This window comes from Nerophis ophidion, linkage group LG17 (assembly GCF_033978795.1).
Source record: "Nerophis ophidion isolate RoL-2023_Sa linkage group LG17, RoL_Noph_v1.0, whole genome shotgun sequence".
NCBI lineage: Eukaryota > Metazoa > Chordata > Actinopteri > Syngnathiformes > Syngnathidae > Nerophis > Nerophis ophidion.
The window spans coordinates 46,068,287-46,087,434 of NC_084627.1; the positions used below are offsets into that span (position 1 = coordinate 46,068,287).

The window sequence follows — 19,148 nt, forward strand, 5'->3', positions numbered from 1 at the left end:
GATCCAACATAATAGTGAGAGTCCAGTCCATAGTGGTTCTAACATAATAGTGAGAGTCCAGTCTATAGTGGATCGAACATAATAGTGAGATTCCAGGCCATAGTGGATCGAACATAATAGTGAGAGTCCTGTCCATAGTGGATCCAACATAATAGTGAGAGTCCAGTCCATAGTGGTTCTAACTTAATAGTGAGAGTCCAGTCCATAGTGGATCCAACATAATAGTGAGAGTCCAGTCCATAGTGGATCTAACATAATAGTGAGAGTCCAGTCCATAGTGGATCTGACATAAAAGTGAGAGTCCAGTCCATCGTGGATCTAACATAACAGTGAGAGTCCAGTCTGTAGTGGATCTAACATAATAGCTAGAGTCCAGTCCGTAGTGGATCTAACATAATAGCTAGAGTCCAGTCCATATTGGATCCAACATAATAGTGAGAGTCCAGTCCATAGTGGTTCTAACTTAATAGTGAGAGTCCAGTCCATAGTGGATCTAACATAATAGTGAGAGTCCAGTCCATAGTGGATCTAGCATAATAGTGAGAGTCTAGTCCATAGTGGATCTGACATAAAAGTGAGAGTCCAGTCCATAGTGGATCTAACATAACAGTGAGCCTTCAGTCCGTAGTGGATCTAACATAATAGTGAGAGTCCAGTCCCTAGTGGATCTAACATAATAGTGTGAGAGTCCAGTCCACAGTGGATCTAGCATAATAGTGAGAGTCCAGTCCATAGTGGATCTGACATAAAAGTGAGTGTCCAGTCCATAGTGGATCTAACATAATAGTGAGAGTCCAGTCCATAGTGGATCTAACATAATAGAGAGAGTCCAGTCCATAGTGGATCTGACATAAAAGTGAGTGTCCAGTCCATAGTGGATCTAACATAATAGTGAGAGTCCAGTCCATAGTGGATCTGACATAAAAGTGAGAGTCCAGTCCATCGTGGATCTAACATAACAGTGAGAGTCCAGTCTGTAGTGGATCTAACATAATAGCTAGAGTCCAGTCCGTAGTGGATCTAACATAATAGCTAGAGTCCAGTCCATATTGGATCCAACATAATAGTGAGAGTCCAGTCCATAGTGGTTCTAACTTAATAGTGAGAGTCCAGTCCATAGTGGATCTAACATAATAGTGAGAGTCCAGTCCATAGTGGTTCTAACTTAATAGTGAGAGTCCAGTCCATAGTGGATCTAGCATAATAGTGAGAGTCCAGTCCATAGTGGATCTGACATAAAAGTGAGAGTCCAGTCCATAGTGGATCTAACATAACAGTGAGCCTTCAGTCCGTAGTGGATCTAACATAATAGTGTGAGAGTCCAGTCCACAGTCGATCTAGCATAATAGTGAGAGTCCAGTCCATAGTGGATCTGACATAAAAGTGAGTGTCCAGTCCATAGTGGATCTAACATAATAGTGAGAGTCCAGTCCATAGTGGATCTAACATAATAGAGAGAGTCCAGTCCATAGTGGATCTAACATAATAGTGAGAGTCCAGTCCATAGTGGATCTGACATAAAAGTGAGTGTCCAGTCCATAGTGGATCTAACATAATAGTGAGAGTCCAGTCCATAGTGGTTCTAACATAATAGAGAGAGTCCAGTCCATAGTGGATCTAACATAATAGTGAGAGTCCAGTCCATAATGGATCTAACATAATAGTGAGAGTCCAGTCCATAGTGGATCTGACATAAAAGTGAGTGTCCAGTCCATAGTGGATCTAACATAATAGTGAGAGTCCAGTCCATAGTGGTTCTAACATAATAGCTAGATTCCAGTCTATAGTGGATCTAAGATAATAGTGAGAGTCCAGTCCATAGTGGATCTAAAATAATAGCGAGAGTCCAGTCCATAGTGGATCTAACATAATAGCCAGAGTCCAGTCCATAGTCCATATTTACCTCACACCTCAGTTGTTTGTCCTTTTAGACATGGTTCAGAGTGGACCGGCCACTTTTGTCTCCTCTAAAATGTACAATTTGACCTCCTCAGTCTGCGTTGTGAATATTTTCTACAGTCACAGCAAGTCAGGCAATGAAAGAAGTGACTAAATAAAGCTTGAACCACCCGAGTGAATGAGTCATCCATCACCTGGCAACCATGAGATCAGATTTCCTTGTGCCTGTGCTGGTGTGCTGTTTGGGTACTTTTATTGCACGTTTTGTTTTTGTAGTCACTTTCAGGCAATGAGTCAGAACACTTTTTTTTTTTCTTAAATCGCACATTAGAGTGTCAGTTGTGCACAGATCAGATCTCACGCATCATCGATGTTTCATGCAGAGTTGTTTACCTGTGCTCGTGTCCCTGCAGGGCGGGTGTCTCTGGTGGGCATCACCACGCTGAGGCTGGAGGGCCTGAAGTTGGAGGACCAGGGCCTGTATGAGTGCAGGAGCCTCGTGTTGGATAAACCCACAGAGGAGCTGGGGAATGGCACCGGGATCATACTTTCTGTGATTGGTGAGGGTTTCTCTTTTTTTTTTTGGCCACCCATCCAAATGATGAGAATCCGGTGTCCTAATATCTTGGGCCGGTGTATAAAATCAAGCACTTAGGCATGAGACCGCCGCTCCCAGTCTGTGGAATGCTCTCCCTGAGCACCTGAGGGCACCACAGACTGTGAACGCTTTTAAAAAAAGCTTAAAAAGCCTTCTTTTACAAAAAAAACCCAAAACTTTTTATATATATATGCATACTACTTCTAGCTATAAGGCTGTTCTAGTTTTGATTTTTATTTATTTTTATTATGTTTTTATTATTATTATTACTATTTTTTTTTAATACACTGTAGCACTTTGAGATTGTTTGCTCATCCATCCCATCCATCCATTTTCTACCACTTATTCCCTTTTGGGTTCGCGGGGGGCGCTGGCGCCTATCTCAGCTACAATCGGGCGGAAGGCGGCGTACACCCTGGACAAGTCGCCACCTCATCGTAGGGCCATTGTTTGCACAATGTAAAGTATTTTTTTTACAAATAACATATATAATTATTATTATTGTTTCTACAAACATTTTTGGAACTGTCACAGGATGCCACCTGTGCAATTAATCCAGTGCGTGAAATTTCCTCGCTCCTAAATATTCCAAAGTCAACTTTATTATAGGAAAAGTGAAGAGTTTGGGAACAACAGCAACTCAGCCACCAATATTTATATTTAGAATGCATAAACAATAAAAATGATAATAATAATGATTGTGAACGACAGGCAAAATTCCAAAAAATTGCAGTTACCCTTTAATATTGTTTTATATTGTAGCTTACATGCATGCCAATGCATTTTGTGCAAAGACGTTGTCGACAAAATCTGGTTCTAGAATAAACTTCCAGGGAGTGATCACTGCGCCGCTATAAATAGTTGGTCTCCGTTAGCACTCATAATAAATGTAAATAGAGTATTGTTAGCGGTTTTTGGATGGTTATTTATCGGATTTTATGGGCGAAATTGTGGAGCTCCCATTGGCTCTGATGTAAGCAAACTTTAATTGCATTTATTTAATATTTAGAATGCATAAAAAAAAATAAAAATAATAATAATAATGATTATGAACGATAGACATTTAAAAAAAAAGTGCAGTAACCGTTTAATTATCTGCGTTAGCGCTCATAATAACAATATCTCTAATACATGGTTAATATTCAAGTCAGGGAATGTAAATACAGTATTGTTAGCTTTTTTTGGATGGTTATTTATCGGATTTTATGGGCGAAATATTGGAGCTCCCATTGGCTCTGATGTAAGCAAACTTTTATTTGCATTTAATTAATATTTAGAATGCATTAAAAAATAATAATAATGATTGTGAACGATAGGCAAAATTCCCAAAAACTGCAGTTACCCTTTAATATTGTTTTGTATTGTAGCTTACATGTATGCTAATGCATTTTGTGCAAAATCTGGTTCTGGAATTTGTCGCTGACAAATTAATTTGAGACTGTCACTTTGTAATATTTACATAAGACATCTAAAAACGCTGGATGAGTGAGGATTGATCGGGGAGGTAAGCTCCTCACAACTCATTGGATGCACTTTAGGCCAAGAAGGATGGTCATTAGGATGGACGAGAGACTAGAAAGGCGTTGGTGCTCACGGGAACACGTTACTGACGGCAGACCACACGAGCGTCACTTCCCTCAGAAAAAAGACGAGGAAAAATTATATTTTCACATATTTAATAAATGTTGGTGCAAACTTAAGAGTTGTTGGTGTTTTGTCCTGCAGCGCCCCCTACCTTTACCAGAAGCCCACCTCCTGTGCTGGAGGGTCTGGTGGGCAGTCCTCTCTCTCTCGCGTGTGCTGCGGTCGGAAACCCACTTCCTGTCATCACCTGGCTCAAGGATGGGCGTGTGCTTCAAGGAGGGAGCGGTCAGGTACGTGGCTGCCATTGCAAGTCGTAGGAAAGGGCAAGGAAAAACTCACAACGCAGTGGGATGTCAATGTGGAAGACAATGTGGAACCTTGGAGAGGACTAAAGATGTGGGTGACTGTGGCTGCAATGGACGTTGAATGGGTCTAACATAATATTGTGAAAGTCAAGTCCATAGTGGATCTAACATAGTAGTGAGAGTCCAGTCCATAGTGGATCTAGCATAATAGTTACAGTCCAGTCCATAGTGGATCTAACATAATAGTGAGAGTCCAGTCCATAGTGGATCTAGCATAATAGTGAGAGTCCAGTCCATAGTGGATCTAACATAATAGTGAGAGTCAAGTCCATAGTGGATCTAACATAGTAGTGAGAGTCCAGTCCATAGTGGATCTAGCATAATAGTTACAGTCCAGTCCATAGTGGATCTAACATAATAGTGAGAGTCCAGTCCATAGTGGATCTAGCATAATAGTGAGAGTCAAGTCCATAGTGGATCTAACATAGTAGTGAGAGTCCAGTCCATAGTGGATCTAGCATAATAGTTACAGTCCAGTCCATAGTGGATCTAACATAATAGTGAGAGTCCAGTCCATAGTGGATCTAGCATAATAGTGAGAGTCCAGTCCATAGTGGATCTAACATAATAGTGAGAGTCCAGTCCATAGTGGATCTAACATAATAGTGACAGTCCAGTCCATAGTGGATTTAACATAATAGTGAGAGTCCAGTCCATAGTGGATCTAACATAATAGTGAGAGTCCAGTCCATAGTGGATCTAACATAATAGTGAGAGTCCAGTCCATAGTGGATCTAACATAATAGTGAGAGTCCAGTCCATAGTGAACCTAACATAATAGTGAGAGTCCAGTCCATAGTGGATCTAACATAATAGTGAGAGTCCAGTCCATAGTGGATCTAACATAATAGTGAGAGTCCAGTCCATAGTGGATTTAACATAATAGTGAGAGTCCAGTCCATAGTGGATCTAACATAATAGTGAGAGTCCAGTCCATAGTGGATCTAACATAATAGTGAGAGTCCAGTCCATAGTGGATCTAACATAATAGTGAGAGTCCAGTCCATAGTGAACCTAACATAATAGTGAGAGTCCAGTCCATAGTGGATCTAACATTATAGTGACAGTCCAGTCCATAGTGGATCTAACATAATAGTGAGGGTCCAGTCCATAGTGGATCTGACATAATAGTGAGAGTCCAGTCCATAGTGGATCTAACATAATAGTGAGAGTCCAGTCCATAGTGGATCTGACATAATAGTGAGAGTCCAGTCCATAGTGGATCTAACATAATAGTGAGAGTCCAGTCCATAGTGGATCTAAAATAATAGAGAGAGTCCAGTCCATAGTGGATCTAACATAATAGAGAGAGTCCAGTCCATAGTGGATTTAACATAATCGTGTGAGAGTCCAGTCCATAGTGGATCTAACATAATAGTGAGAGTCCAGTCCATAGTGGATCTAACATAATAGTGAGAGTTCAGTCCATAGTGGATCTAACATAACAGTGAGAGTCCAGTCCATAATGGATCTGACATAATAGTGAGAGTCCAGTCCATAGTGGATCTAACATTATAGTGAGAGTCCAGTCCATAGTGGATCTGACATAATAGTGAGAGTCCAGTCCATAGTGGATCCAACATAATAGTGAGAGTCCAGTCCATAGTGGATCTAAAATAATAGAGAGAGTCCGGTCCATAGTGGATCTAACATAATAGTGAAAGTCCAGTCCATAGTGGATCTAACATAATAGTGAGAGTCCAGTCCATAGTGGATCTAACATAATAGTGAGAGTCCAGTCCATTATGGATCTAACATAATAATGTGAGAGTCCAGTCCATAGTGGATCTGACATAATAGTGAGAGTCCAGTCCATAGTGGATCTAACATAATAGTGAGAGTCCAGTCCATAGTGGTTCTAACATAATAGTGAGAGTCCAATCCATAGTGGCTCTAACATAATAGAGAGAGTCCAGTCCATAGTGGATTTAACATAATCGTGTGAGAGTCCAGTCCATAGTGGATATAACATAATAGTGAGAGTTCAGTCCATAGTGGATCTAACATAACAGTGAGAGTCCAGTCCATAGTGGATCTGACATAATAGTGAGAGTCCAGTCCATAGTGGATCTGACATAATAGTGAGAGTCCAGTCCATAGTGGATCTGACATAATAGTGAGAGTCCAGTCCATAGTGGATCTAACATAATAGTGAGAGTCCAGTCCATAGTGGATCTAAAATAATAGAGAGAGTCCAGTCCATAGTGGATCTAACATAATAGAGAGAGTCCAGTCCATAGTGGATCTAACATAATAGTGAAAGTCCAGTCCATAGTGGATCTAACATAATAGTGAGAGTCCAGTCCATAGTGACGTCACCGGTGGTAGCAGACATGTTCTTCCAGCACCGATCACAGCTAAAAGTAGTCCGGTTTCATCGCATAATTCCACAGTATTCTGGACATATGTGTTGCTGAATCTTCTGCAATTTGTTCAGTTAATAATGGAGACGTCAAAGAAGAAAGATGTAGGTGGGAAGCGGTGTATTGCGGCTGCCTTTAGCAACACAAACACGGCCGGTGTTTCTTTGGTTACATTCCCGAAAGATGACGGTGAAGCTTTACTATGGAACAGAGCAGTCAAGTGAACATGGTTCTCTACCACATGTCAACCGGCATGTTTTGGTGAGAAAATTGTGATAATAAGTCGGCTCTTACCGTAGACATGAGCGGAGCTTGTGTCGTTCCTCCTGCAGCTGTCAAAGAGGCAGCTGCGACTCTCTTGGCTACTCCGTGGCTTCCCTCGGGGACACTGGCGGTCAGGTATGACTATATAATCTCACTAAAACACTAGTAACACAATAAGCAGATAAGGGATTTTCCAGAATTATCCTAGTAAATGTGTCTAATAACATCTAAATTTTTCAGGTTTTCCCACACATTCATTTATTTGTGGCGGCATGCCACGAAAGAATTACGGCTGCCACAAATAAAAAAAACAAATTTAAAAAAAGATTTCCCACTGGGTGTGAGTTTTCCTTGCCCTTATGTGGGCCTACCGAGGATGTCGTAGTGGTTTGTGCAGCCCTTTGAGACACTAGTGATTTAGGGCTATATAAGTAAACATTGATTGATTGATTGATTGATATTTTTACTTTTATTTATTTTTATTTTTTTTCGGCTTTTGACTCGCTCGACAGCTCATAAGAGCAATGGGACTCTGTCTGTGAATGGAGCTTGTACTTACATATTATATAAATATGTAAATATTATATAAATATGTATATAAATATGTACATAAAGTGTTGTAATTATATTCCAACTCCGCCTTCTTCTTGGTCATCCCCACCCCCACCCCATCCCCCCACGATCGCCCACAACAACAAATAGATGCCTGACCGGTGGGAAACCCTGTTTTCTTCTTGTCCTTCACTCTCACTTTCCTCATCCACAAATCTTTCATCCTCGCTCAAATTAATGGGGAAATGGTCGCTTTCTCGGTCCGAATCGCTCTTGCTGCTGGTGGCCATGATTGTAAACAATGTTCAGACGTGAGGAGCTCCACAACCCGTGACGTCACGCGCACATCGTCTGCTACTTCCGGTACAGGCAAGGCTTTTTTATTAGCGACCAAAAGTTGCAAACTTTATCGTCGATGTTCTCTACTAAATCCTATCAGCAAAAATATGGCAATATCGCAAAATGATCAAGTATGACACATAGAATGGACCTGCTATCCCCGTTTAAATAACAACATCTCATTTCAGTAGGCCTTTAAAGTACCTGTGATGAAGCATTGATATGATCTGTTGTCGTATTTCTTTGATGCGTCCGTCATACCATGTTTACCAGGAGCAGGTCTTATCCATGCCAGCTGCGAGCGCCCAGTCAGCAGGACGGTACGTCTGCCACGCTTCCAACTCGGAGGGCAACACGACTCTCGAGACACAAGTGAAGATAAAAGGTCAGTATCGGCCTGTCCGTCAATCTGTCCTTCCTGTCCGTGTCTGTGTTTGCCTGCCAGCTCCTCTGTCTCGTGTCGTCTGTGGCGCTGTGGCGCTGTGGTCGTGAGCCAACGCAATTTACATCTTTAGTTTCTCCCTCTTGCGTCATGACGGAGGAGCGAGGGAATCTCGAACCCGACGCTTTTCTTATTTGCTCCCAGTGCGGTTGATATCATTGATATCACCACATTAGTCATTCTGTCATCATTGGCCCGGGAAAAAAAAAGTCCCCGTGTATTTCAGTAGGAAGACACATGACTGATATTGATAGTAACGCTTACGATTAACAGCGATTTAAAACTGTGATTTTATGATATTTGGAGTACAAAGCCTGTTTCCATATGAGTTGGGAAATTGTGTTTGATGTAAATATAAACGGAATTTGCAAATCCTTTTCAACCCATATTCAGTTGAATATGCTACAAAGACAAGATATTTGATGTTCATACTAATAAACTTAATTTTTTCTTGCAAATAATAATTAACTTAGAAATTCATGGCTGCAACACATGCCAAAGTAGTTGGGGAAGGGCATGTTCACCACTGTGTTACATCACCTTTTCTTTTAACAACACTCAATAAACATTTGGGAACTGAGGAAACTATTTCTGGAAGCTTTGAAAGTGGAATTCATTCCCATTTTTGCTTGATGTACAGCTTAAGTTGTTCAACAGTCTTGTTGTCGTATTTTACGCTTCATATTGCACCACAAATCTTCAATGGGAGACATGTCTGGACTGCAGGCGGGCCAGGAAAGTACCCGCACTCTTTTACTACGAAACCACGCTGTTGTAACACGTGGCTTGGCATTGTTTTGCTGACATAAGCAGGGGCGTCCATGATAACGTTGCTTGGATGACAACATATGTTGCTCCAAAACCTGTATGTACCTTTCAGCATTAATGGTGCCTTCACAGATGTGTAAGTTACCCATGCCTTGGGCACTAATGCACCCCCATACCATCACACATGCTGGCCTTTGAACTTTGTGTCGATAACAGTCTGGATGGTTCGCTTCCCCTTTGGTCCGGATGACACGGTGTCGAATATTTCCCCCCAAAAATTGAAATGTGGACTCGTCAGACCACAGAAAACTTTTCCACTTTGCATCAGTCCATCTTAGATGATCTCGGGCCCAGAGAAGCCGGCGGCGTTTCTGGATGTTGTTGATAAATGGCTTTTGCTTTTCATAGTAGAGCTTTAACTTGCACTTACAGATGTAGCGAAGAACTGTATTTAGTGACAGTGGTTTCCTGAAGTGTTCCTGAGCCCATGTGGTGATATCCTTTAGAGATTGATGTCAGTTTTTGATACAGTGCAGTCTGAGGGATCCAAGGTCACGGTCATTCAATGTTGGTTTCCGGCCATGCTGCTTACGTGGAGTGATTTCTCCAGATTCTCTGAACCTTTTGATGATATTATGGACCAGCTCTATACTCTGGGCAGGGTTCTTGAGGGTGCATGGGAGTTTGCCCAACCAGTCTACATGTGCTTTGTGGACTCGGAGAAGGCATTCGACCGTGTCCCTCGGGAAGTCATGTTTGGGAGTGCTCAGAAAGTATGGGGTATCGGACTGTCTGATTGTGGCGGTCCGCTCCCTGTGCCATCAGTGTCAGACTTTGGTCTACATCGCCGGCAGTAAGTCGGACACGTTTCCAGTGAGGGTTGGACTCCGCCGAGGCTGTCCTTTGTCACCGATTCTGTTCATAACTTTTATGGACAGAAATTGTAGGCGTTGAGGGGATCCGGTTTGGTGGATGCAGGATTAGGTCTCGGCTTTTTGCAGATGATGTAGTCCTGATGGCTTCATCTGACCGGGATCTTCAGCTCTCACTGGATCAGTTTGCAGCCGAGTGTGAAGCGACCGGAATGAGAATCAGCACCTCCAAGTCCGAGTCCATGGTTCTCGCCCGGAAAAGGGAGGAGTGCCATCTCCGAGTTGGGGAGGAGATCTTGCCCCAAGTGGAGGACTTCAAGTACCTCGGAGTCTTGTTCACGAGTGAGGTAAGAGTGGATGGTGAGATCGACAGGCGGATCGGTGCGGCGTCTTCAGTAATGCGGACGTTGTATCGATCCATTGTGGTGAAGAAGGAGCTGAGCCGGAAGGCAAAGCTCTCAATTTACCGGTCGATCTACGTTCTCATCCTCACCTATGGTCATGAGCTTTGGGTCATGACCGAAAGGACAAGATCACGGGTACAAGCGGATGAAATTAGTTTCCTATCCCTTAGGGTGAGAAGCTCCGTCATCCGGGAGGAGCTCAAAGTAAAGCCACTACTCCTCCACATGGAGAGGAGCCAGATGATCAGGAGGCCACCTAAACACCGTGTTTAGGGCACGGCCGACCGGTAGGAGGCCACGGGGAAGACCCAGGACACGTTGGGAAGACTATGTCTCCCGGCTGGCCTGGGAACGCCTCGGGATCCCTTGGGAGGAGCTAAACGAAGTGGCTGGGGAGAGGAAAGCACTGGGCTTCCTTGCTTAGGCTGCTGCCCCCGCGACCCGGCCTCAGATAAGCGGAAGAAAATGAATGAATGGGTGTATAAAGTATGTAGTGAGTAATGATCAGTGAGGATGGAAGAAAACCAAAAAAATGTGATGCGTATCAATAAAATCTGAAAAATACATAAATACTAAACGTTATTTTAAATGTGTTCGTTACTACATAACATGAACTTATAGGATGTAAAAAAACAACAACATAATGGAGGTTTTTTTGAGGGCTTTGTACGCTCAATTTCAGGCGAACTCTTGATTGCATGTATTTAATATATGGAATGCAAAAAAAATTAAATAAACATGCATCTTGGGGTGGTATAGCTCGGTTGGTAGAGTGGCCGTGCCAGCAATTTGAGGGTTGCAGGTTCGATTCCCGCTTCTGCCATCCTAGTCACTGCCGTTGTGTCCTTGGGCAAGACACTTTACCCACCTGCTCCCAGTGCCACCCGCACTGCTTTAAATGTAACTTAGATATTGGGTTTCAATATGTGAAGTGCTTTGAGTCATTAGAGAAAAGCGCTATATAAATATAATTCACAAATTCACATTGTCATTTCTCTCATAATGATTGTGAATGTACAGAAAAAAGGTAGTTTCCCTTTAGGTTTGAACCAGATCCATCCATCCATCCATTTTCTACCGCTTATTCCCTTTCGGCGTCACGGGGGGTGCTGGCGCCGATCTCAGCTACAATCGGGCGGAAGGCAGGGTACACCCTGGACAAGTCGCCACCTCATCGCAGGGCCAACACAGATAGACAGACAACATTCACACTCACATTCACACACTAGGGACCATTTTTTAGTGTTGCCAATCAACCTATCCCCAGGTGAACTAGAATGAACTAGAATGAAGTCTAAATTGTATTTTATTTGTATTTGTCCTTGCAGTGAAGTGCTATAATCTGTTGTACTTGGCAATATTCAAATCACGGTGCGTTACACGCTGAAATTACACAAAGAAAATGTTTTCCTCCTCCGTCCTGTGCCTTGCTAATCTGGAACATTGGAAGGAGCGCTTTGGCCGCCAGTCAGCGTTTTTAGAAAAACAGTCTTGAGCGGCTACTACAGCATCCAGCACGGAGCCGCCGCGGCGTTTGATGAGCCAAACGAGCCTTCCAATCTTCTCAGCTAATTGACTGGACATGGTGTCAGGCGGCAGACGGCTGCAGTCACGCAGCTCCACCACATAAAGGAGACTTGACGCTTTTTTTTAATTACTTCAATTGTCATTCATTTGTTTTGGTGGTACTTAAATGATGACTGAATGACTAAAACAACTACTTTTAGGGCTAAGACATATTGTACAAAACCAGTGGCGCGTTGTTTAAATAAATAAAAAGGGAATACAATTATTTGCAAATCCTTTTCAACTTACAAACCCCGTTTCCATATGAGTTGGGAAATTGTGTTAGATGTAAATATAAACGGAATACAATGATTTGCTTATCATTTTCAACCCATATTTAGTCGAATATGCTACAAAGACAAGATATTTGATGTTCAAACTCATAATTTTTTTTATTTTTTTGCAAAAATAATTAACTTAGAATTTCATGGCTGCAACAAGTGCCAAAGTAGTTGGGAAAGGGCATGTTCACCACTGTGTTACATCACCTTTTCTTTTAACAACACTCAATACACGTTTGGGAACTGACAAAACTAATTGTTGAAGCTTTGAAAGCGGAATTCTTTCCCATCCATCTATCCATCTTCTTCCGCTTATCCGAGGTCGGGTCGCGGGGGCAACAACCTAAGCAGAGAAACCCAGACTTCCCTCTCCCCAGCCACTTCGTCTAGCTCTTCCCGGGGGAATCCCGAGGCGTTCCCAGGCCAGCCGGGAGACATAGTCTTCCCAACGTGTCCTGTTTCCATGGTTACTCATTATTTTCACCTGACGCGCACCTGTTTTGTGATTATTGTCGTCATTTAGCCCGCCTTCTCCCGTCAGTCCGTCTTGCTTCCTAATTTGTTTTAACGCAACGAGTAACGACTTCTGTGTTCTTTTGTTTATGCTAGCTCCCATGCTAAGCACTTTTTGTTTTGTCAAAGTTTATTTTTTATTAATTCTTAATAAATCTTTATTCCTACCTGGGAGAACAAAACCCGCATCACCATGCCACCAGGTCATGAGCCTTCCTCTACTTTCTCAGTCTTTTTTGTCACTTGTGCCAGCTTTTTTGAAACATGTTTTATGGCATCAAATTCCAAGTATTTGCAACAAATTAAGACGTTACTCAGTTTGATTGTTATATATCTAGTCTTTGCAGTCTATTTAATTGAATATAAGTTGAAAAGGATTTGCAAATCATTGTATTTTGTTTTTATTTACCATTTACTCAACGTGACACCTTGGGTTTTGTACCTTTCGAGTACAGATGAAGTTACGTTGATTTTAGTCCAATGACTTTCCACTGACTAAAGCGGCCATATTTTGAATCACTTTTGGAGCGATTATCTGGCAAAAACAGCCGCTCTAATCCAAGCTGGACTAAGTCACATTATCTGTGCTTATGGCTGCTGGACTGGCTGCCACATGGCCTGCTGTCTGATTGGGTTTAGGTCCGTTTAAAAGCCTTAAGTAACACATCAACTCTCACTCATTTGTGTGTGTGGGGGTTGAACGCAGCAATAAGTGCTGACTGCTGCACTTCAAAAATACAATCTAAATCAGGCCATAAGGGGAAAAAGCAAGGGAATAAATTAAACACTTTTTTTTTTTTTCGTAAATTCCTATAACATCAAATTGAATATTTCTATTTTTATATTTTATCATTGCACTTCCTTTTTGCCGAGATAATCCATCCAGCTTGCAGGTGTGGTACATAAAATACTGATTAGACAGCATGATTATGTCTAAGAGTGCTTTAAAGTCCAAAATGCGCATTTTTTTTTAATAATAGTGAGAGTCCAGTCCATGGTGGATCTAACATAATAGTGAGAGTCCAGTCCATAGTGGATCTAGCATAATAGTGAGAGTCCAGTCCATAGTGGATCTAGCATAATAGTGAGAGTCCAGTCCATAGTGGATCTAGCATAATAGTGAGAGTCCAGTCCATAGTGGATCTAACATAATAGTGAGAGTCCAGTCCATAGTGGATCTAACATAATAGTGACAGTCCAGTCCATAGTGGATTTAACATAATAGTGAGAGTCCAGTCCATAGTGGATCTAACATAATAGTGAGAGTCCAGTCCATAGTGGATCTAACATAATAGTGAGAGTCCAGTCCATAGTGGATCTAACATAATAGTGAGAGTCCAGTCCATAGTGAACCTAACATAATAGTGAGAGTCCAGTCCATAGTGGATCTAACATAATAGTGACAGTCCAGTCCATAGTGGATCTAACATAATAGTGAGGGTCCAGTCCATAGTGGATCTAGCATAATAGTAAGAGTCCAGTCCATAGTGGATTTAACATAATAGTGACAGTCCAGTCCATAGTGGACGTAACATAATAGTGAGAGTCCAGTCCATAGTGGACCTAACATAATAGTGACAGTCCAGTCCATAGTGGATCTAACATAATGGTGACAGTCCAGTCCATAGTAGATCTAGCATAATAGTAAGAGTCCAGTCCATAGTGGATTTAACATAATAGTGAGAGTCCAGTCCATAGTGGATTTAACATAGTAGTGAGAGTCCAGTCCATAGTGTATCTAGCATAATATTAAGAGTCCAGTCCATAGTGGATCTAGCATAATAGTAAGAGTCCAGTCCATAGTGGATTCAACATAATAGTGAGAGTCCAGTCCATAGTGGATCTAACATAATAGTGAGAGTCCAGTCTATTGTGGATCTAGCATAATAGTGACAGTCCAGTCCATAGTGGATCTAACATAATAGAGTCCAGTCCATAGTGGATATTGCATAATAGTGAGAGTCCAGTCCATAGTGGATCCAACATAATAGATCCACAGTACGACTTCATACCGAATTCGTACTGAGCGCCATGTGTAATCTTCTATACTCTCAATGGAACATTTAAAGTTTTAGTGCCGTGTACTGGCGTCATATTGCAGTTTACACGTATCTCTTATGTGTGACTGCCATCCACTGGTCACACTTATCATTACACCATGTACCAGATAAAACAGCTTCGAGATCGGTAAGCACAACCAGAATTATTCCCTAAATTAGGTGCACTGAGTTATAAAGCGCATTGTCGAGTTTGGAGAAAATTAAACTATTTTAAGTGTGACTTGTAGTCCAAAAAATACGGTAAATTAGAAATCAAATAGCCAAGTTTGAGGTTTTTCTGTCTGGTGTATTCACAAATATACACGGTAAACAATCTGCATGACTTGGTTAATGAATTCTCCCAAACGTAACCCGGTGAAGTGATTGTGACGTCCGTTATGTTGTGTGTTGTCCAGGTCCGCCCGTCATCACCGTGGCCCCCAAGAACACCTCTCTCAACGTATCCCAGGATGCACTTCTTCTCTGCCGGGCGGCGGCCGACCCCTCCAACATGACCTTCGTGTGGCTGAAGGGAGGAGAGAACGTCTACCACGTCGAGTGAGTGCCAGCGTCACCTTTACTCCCTGAATGTTTTTTGGCGTTGACTTAACAGGAATGGAAGGCACTGGAATGAAACCGTGACAAAAACAAATCACCTTTTCCGAGAAAAAATATATTTTCTTAGAAGAGCAACACAGATGTGTTGACATGCAACAACAATGTCACACAGACCTGTATTGTCCGTTGGGGAATACATCTTATATTGTATTCTTTCTCACTGAAGTGTGTGTGTGTGTGTGTGTGTGTGTGTGTGTGTGTGTGTTCTTGCATTTCTACCCTTCTTGAGACATCAACAAAGAAAAGTAGCTTCCATATGAGGAGGTGTGAACAAGTGCGGACATAAATCACGGCCCCAATACGGAAAACCATCCATCCATCCATCCATTTCCTACCGCTTGAATGTCTCATCTGCACCCCTGGTGGTGAAATCTATCAAATTGAGGAGAGCCCTAAAATTTTTCAAATTGACTGCGCCCCCTTCTAGTCAACATATGAAATAACAAGTGTGTGTAAAAAAATTTGTAGTGCTCCCCTTCTGGTCAACATATGAAATAACAAGTGTGTGAGAATTCAAAATGCGCCCCCTGTGGCCAAAATTAATAAAAGAAAGAAAATAAATATGTATATGGAGACGTACTTTAATAACTTGAAGTAAATAATCCATCCATCCATCCATTTTCTACCGCTTGAATATCTCATTTGCACACCTGGTGGTGAAATCTATCAAATTGAGGAGGGCCCTAAAATTTTTCAAATTGACTGTGTGTCGGTTTTAAAAGTGCGCCCCCTTCTAGTCAACATATGAAATAACAAGTGTGTGTAAAAAAATTTGTAGTGCTCCCCTTCTGGTCAACATATGAAATAACAAGTGTGTGAGAATTCAAAATGCGCCCCCTGTGGCCAAAATTATTACAAGAAATAAAATAAATATGTATATGGAGACATACTGTAATAACTTGAAGTAAATAATAACCAATTAAAAACAAAAAATTCAACAAAAAATTATATAAGTAAAAGTTGTCTTTTTCTCACAATATGTTCGACTTTTTTCTTATAATCTTGGGAATAATTTCTCATATTTTTTCTGCTTCTGTAACATTGCAATATTTCCTCGTAAAATTATTACTCTTTTATGTGAAATTATGACTTTTCAATGAAAAAATGTTGACATTTGTCACATACAATTAGGACTTATCACAGTATCGCCCATCTTTTGAGTCAAATTATGTGTGTGTGTGTGTGTGTGTGTGTGTGTGTGTGTGTGTGTGTGTGTGTGTTTTCTTGCATTTCTACCCTTCTTGAGACATCAACAAAGAAAAGTAGCTTCCATATGAGGAGGTGTGAACAAGTGCGGACATAAATCATGGCCCCAATACGGAAAACCATCCATCCATCCATCCATTTCCTACCGCTTGAATGTCTCATTTGCACCCCTGGTGGTGAAATCTATCAAATTGAGGAGAGCCCTAAAATTTTTCAAATTGACTGTGTGTCGGTTTTAAAAGTGCTCCCCTTCTAGTCAACATATGAAATAACAAGTGTGTGTAAAAAAATTTGTAGTGCTCCCCCTCTGGCCAACATATGTAATAACAAGTGTGTGAGAATTCAAAATGCGCCCCCTGTGGCCAAAATTAATAAAAGAAAGAAAATAAATATGTATATGGAGACGTACTTTAATAACTTGAAGTAAATAATCCATCCATCCATCCATTTTCTACCGCTTGAATATCTCATTTGCACACCTGGTAGTGAAATCTATCAAATTGAGGAGGGCCCTAAAATTTTTCAAATTGACTGTGTCGGTTTTAAAAGTGCTCACCCTCTGGTCAACATATGAAATAACAAGTGTGTAAAAAAAAATTTGTAGTGCTCCCCCTCTGGCCAACATATGTAATAACGAGTGTGTGAGAATTCAAATTGCGCCCCCTTTGGCCAAAATGAATAATAAAATAATAATAATAAAAGAAAGAAAATAAATATGTATATGGAGACATACTGTAATAACGAAGTAAATGATGAAGATTAAAAAACACTTAAAAACAAAAAAAAATATGAGTAAAAGCTGTCTTTTCCTCACAATATGTTCGACTTTTTTCTTATAAACTTGGGTATTATTTCTCATATTCATTCTGCTTCTGTAATATGGCAATATTTCCTCGTAAAATTATTATTATTTTATGTGAAATTATGACTTTTTAAGGAAAAAATGTTGACATTTGTGACATAAAATTAGGACTTATCACAGTATTGCCCATTTTTTGAGTAAAATGATGACTTTTGTCATAAATTTCGATCATTTTTATAATATTGCCGAAAATGTTTAAGTTTTCCTAGAAAATTGTGACTTTTTCCCCCCGAGTATAATTTCCACTATTTTCATAAAATTGCCAACATTTTAAGCTTTACTTGTCCAATTGTGACTGTTATTGAGTAAAATTACAGCTTTTATCATAATATTGCACAAATGTTCAGTTTTTTCTTGTAAAATTTTGACTTGCGTTCAGTAAAATTATGACTTTTATTATAAATATAAGCTTTTTTAATTCTGCATAGTATGTATATATTATTAATGTTGTAAATACACATTTGTATATATCTGGAAAGGGTGGTCCTAAAAAGGTAGGCATTTTTCTCAGGTCTCAAGATGGTAACAATTACAATAATGTGTGTGCGTGTGTGTGTGTGTGTGTGTGTGTGTGTGTGTGTGTGTGTGTGTGTGTGTGTTCTTGCATTTCTACCCTTCTTGAGACATCAACAAAGAAAAGTAGCTTCCATATGAGGAGGTGTGAACAAGTGCGGACATAAATCATGGCCCCAATACGGAAAAACCATCCATCCATCCATTTTCTACCGCTTAAATATCTCATTTGCACCCCTGGTGGTGAAATCTATCAAATTGAGGAGAGCCCTAAAATTTTTCAAATTGACTGTGTGTCGGTTTTAAAAGTGCTCCCCCTCTAGTCAACATATGTAATAACAAGTGTGTGAGAAATCAAAATGCGCCCCCTGTGGCCAAAATTAATAAAAGAAAGAAAATAAATATGAATATGGAGACGTACTTTAATAACTTGAAGTAAATAATCCATCCATCCGTCCATTTCCTACCGCTTGAATGTCTCATCTGCACCCCTGGTGGTGAAATCTATCAAATTGAGGAGAGCCCTAAAATTTTTCAAATTGACTGCGCCCCCTTCTAGTCAACATATGAAATAACAAGTGTGTGTAAAAATTTTTGTAGTGCTCCCCCTCTGGCCAACATATGTAATAACAAGTGTGTGAGAAATCAAAATGCGCCCCCTGTGGCCAAAATTAATAAAAGAAAGAAAATAAATATGAATATGGAGACGTACTTTAATAACTTGAAGTAAATAATCCATCCATCCGTCCATTTTCTACCGCTTGAATATCTCATTCGCACACCTGGTGGTGAAATCTATCAAATTGAGGAGGGCCCTAAAATTTTTCAAATTGACTGTGTGTCGGTTTTAAAAGTGCGCCCCCTTCTAGTCAACATATGAAATAACAAGTGTGTGTAAAAAAATTTGTAGTGCTCCCCTTCTGGTCAACATATGAAATAACAAGTGTGTGAGGAATCAAAATGCGCCCCCTGTGGCCAAAATTATTACAAGAAATAAAATAAATATGTATATGGAGACATACTGTAATAACTTGAAGTAAATAATAACCAATTAAAAACAAAAAATTCAACAAAAAATTATATAAGTAAAAACTGTCTTT

The 19,148-nt window shown here is 40.6% G+C and overlaps 1 protein-coding gene across 2 annotated transcripts in view; it reads left to right on the forward strand.

The window, feature by feature from the left end:
- Positions 1-19,148, forward strand: part of LOC133536494 (protein turtle homolog A-like) — a 137,536-nt gene that overhangs the window by 43,947 nt on the left and 74,441 nt on the right. For both annotated transcript variants that reach the window (XM_061877067.1, XM_061877068.1), the window contains exons 4-7: positions 2,313-2,459; positions 4,223-4,371; positions 8,238-8,349; positions 15,266-15,407. In XM_061877067.1, coding sequence (XP_061733051.1) covers positions 2,313-2,459; positions 4,223-4,371; positions 8,238-8,349; positions 15,266-15,407 — 550 coding nt within the window. The remainder of the gene's footprint in view (positions 1-2,312; positions 2,460-4,222; positions 4,372-8,237; positions 8,350-15,265; positions 15,408-19,148) is intronic.